This window comes from Crocuta crocuta, unplaced genomic scaffold (genome assembly GCF_008692635.1).
Source record: "Crocuta crocuta isolate KB4526 unplaced genomic scaffold, BGI_CrCroc_1.0 scaffold110, whole genome shotgun sequence".
Lineage (NCBI taxonomy): Eukaryota > Metazoa > Chordata > Mammalia > Carnivora > Hyaenidae > Crocuta > Crocuta crocuta.
This window is the reverse complement of record NW_027527386.1, coordinates 1,931,552-1,934,213: the sequence shown is the minus strand read 5'-3', so window position 1 is coordinate 1,934,213 and position 2,662 is coordinate 1,931,552. Positions and strand designations below refer to the sequence as shown.

The 2,662-nt window shown below is 60.7% G+C and overlaps 1 protein-coding gene across 1 annotated transcript in view; it reads right to left on the bottom strand.

Moving 5' to 3' along the window:
- The window catches only part of LOC144221561 (perilipin-5-like), a 7,380-nt gene that overhangs the window by 2,580 nt on the left and 2,138 nt on the right, over nt 1-2,662 (bottom strand). Inside the window, 3 exon segments of the mRNA XM_077752096.1 lie at nt 367-566; nt 1,976-2,156; nt 2,474-2,556. Of these exon segments, the coding sequence (XP_077608222.1) occupies nt 367-566; nt 1,976-2,156; nt 2,474-2,556 (464 nt within the window).

The following is a 2,662-nucleotide window of genomic DNA, read 5'->3' as shown; positions in this document are numbered from 1 at the left end:
AAGTGGGAGCTCCCGTGTTCCCTAGGGCCAGGGAGGGACAGACAGTGAGGGAAGAGGCTAGAACCTAAGAGCTGGGGTGGATCAGGACTCGAGGCAGGCAAACAAGGGGAGGGGTTCCTGGTCTTCTTTCCGAAGTACTTTGCCTATAAATTCCAGCGCCTACTTCCTCTGCTCCCACGCAGCCCCTGCTGGTGTCCCCAGGCTGAACCTGGACCCCCCGAGCCTCCCCAGCCCCGTGTCGCCTCTCTGGCCCAGCCTCGAGCACCCGGGGCTGGAGGCGGCCGAGGCCCGCTCTGCCTCCCGCTTCGGAGCAGCCCTCGCTTACTGGCCCGCATGGCGCGGCGGCAGCGGACAGACGGGTCTCACCAGCTCCAGTGTCTCCTGCAGCTGCGCCAGCGTGTCCTGGGCGTGGTGTTTCTTCTGCCTCAGTTTCCCCAGAGAGTGTTCATATGCCAGGTGGCGGAGCCGCGCTGACAGGGAGCCCAGGCGCACGAAGTAGCCCTGTTGCCTCCTCTGCTCCTCCACGGAGCCCACTTCCGGGCCCTCAGCCTCGGCTGCCAGGGCCGCTGGAGGGCGGGACGGGGGAGGGGTCAGCGTGGCGGCGCCTCCACGCCCGCGTGGACGAGCCCACGGGCTCCCAAACATATAGTTTTCCTTTGCTAACATCAACCCATTTAACCTTCCCCAAACCCTAAGACGTAGCACTGTTATTAACCCCATTTACAGATGGGGAACACTGAGGCAAAGGGCGATGAAGCCCCACTGCGTGGAAGAGGCCGACCTGGGATTCCAGCCCTTCTATGAGATTGTCTGTTCAGAATATACTACAGGGGGCGCTGCGTGGCTCAGTTTGCAGAAGCGGCCGACTCTTGACTGGCTCAGGTCATGAGCTCACGGTTTGTGAGTTCGATTCCCACATCCAGCTCTGGGCTGATGGTGAGAACCCTGCTTGGGAGTCTCTTTCTCGGTCTCTCTGCCCCTCCCCCATCCTCCCTCCCTCCCTCTCTCTCAAAATAAACTAAAAAATCCTTAAAAGAGAGGGTATACTACAAGCGCTTGGCACACAGTAGGTGCTTCATAAATGCCCCAGAGCCTTTCTGCAGAGGAGGGAGTGCCTCGACATGTTCTTCTAGTCCCCGTACGGAGGGGGTTGAGAAGTCAGATCATCTCCGGGGTCAAAAACAAGATGCCAAAAATTGGAGAATGGTGTTTTTTTCGTTTTGCCTTTTTTTTTTTAATTTTTGAGACAGAGAGAGACAGAGCACGCGTGGGGGCGGGGCAGAGAGAGGGAGACACAGAATCTGAAACAGGCTCCAGGCCCTGAGCTGTCAGCACAGAGCCCGACGCGGGGCTCAAACCCACAAACCGTGAGATCATGACCTGAGCCGAAGTCGGACGCTTAACTGACTGAGCCCCCCAGGCGCTCCTTGTTTTGCTTTTTAAAGATTTTATTGTGTTACGTAATCTCTACCCCCGAGGTGTGGCTCCAACTTGCAAACTCAAGATCAAGAGTCGCATGCTCCCCTGACGGGCCGCCAGGTGCCCTGTGAGAATGCTGGGTGTGAGGGAACCGTATAAGGGGGCAGGTGCCATTCAGCCCAAGTGCTTAGGTTTTGAGGACCAGCCACAGATCAGGATTCGCAGGGTGAGATCCGATTGTAAAATGCACACGATGAATTAAAGCATTTTAAAGGCATTGCCTAGGCCGGTATTACAATCAAGAGGGCCACCAGTGTGAGACCGTGGCCGTCGAGTCTATAAGCCCCGTGCAGCCTTAGGGTCTGCGTGGTCAGGGGGCGGTGGGAGTGCAGGGGCGCTCAGGCCTGCGCTCTAGCTCCTGTGCGTTTCCTGTTGAACTGCTGTGTGGCCCTGGGCAAGTCCGGGGCCTCTCTGATGGGGAACCTCTGGGGATGGAGGGTGGGGGGGGAGGAGCGGGCGGAAGGACTCAGGGGCAGGGCGGGCGGGCCGGCCTCACCCAGCTCGTCCTCAGTCATGGGCAGGAAGTGGTCCACCAGCTCCTCGGACTTGCCCAGCACGACGTCCACGGCGTGGCTCACGGAGCGCTTCAGGTCCACGCNCCATGACCTTGGCCGAGGTCACCACCTGATGGGAGGGGTCCCTTTCCAGGCATTGGCTCCCTTCCCTTCCCCCAGCTCCTTGGGGCTGGGTGTCCAGGGTCCCTGGCCCTTCCTGGCACTGGGCCTCAACTTCCCCTCTATAGCACGGAGGAAAGGGAAAGTTCTCCCTCACAGGGTCCTTGAAGGGGCTACCAGCACCCACCAAGGTTACTGAGCACATAGTAAGTGCTCAGTAAACTCGGGTGCTGATTATATGAATCTGGCTGGTGTTATCTTCGGAGTTGGGCCCAAACGGCACTCAGCCCCGGTCTGGCCGATGCAGGCGTCCGGGCGGGTCCCAGAGGACGACGCCTCGCTCCCTCCCACCCCCAGCCCCCTCCGGGCCCCCGCGGTACCATCTCTGGAGGTTGCTGGAGAAACGGCAACTTCTCCTCCAGCTTGTCCAGGCCCCTGCAGGCGAGGCTGTTCACGGTGGCCACTGTGGGGAGGGAGGCGGGGAGTGAGGGAGAGAGACTAGGGGAGAGGCCTGGGCCACCCTGGGAGGGGCGGGGGGGGGGGCCCGCGGGGGGGGGGGGGGCACCCGG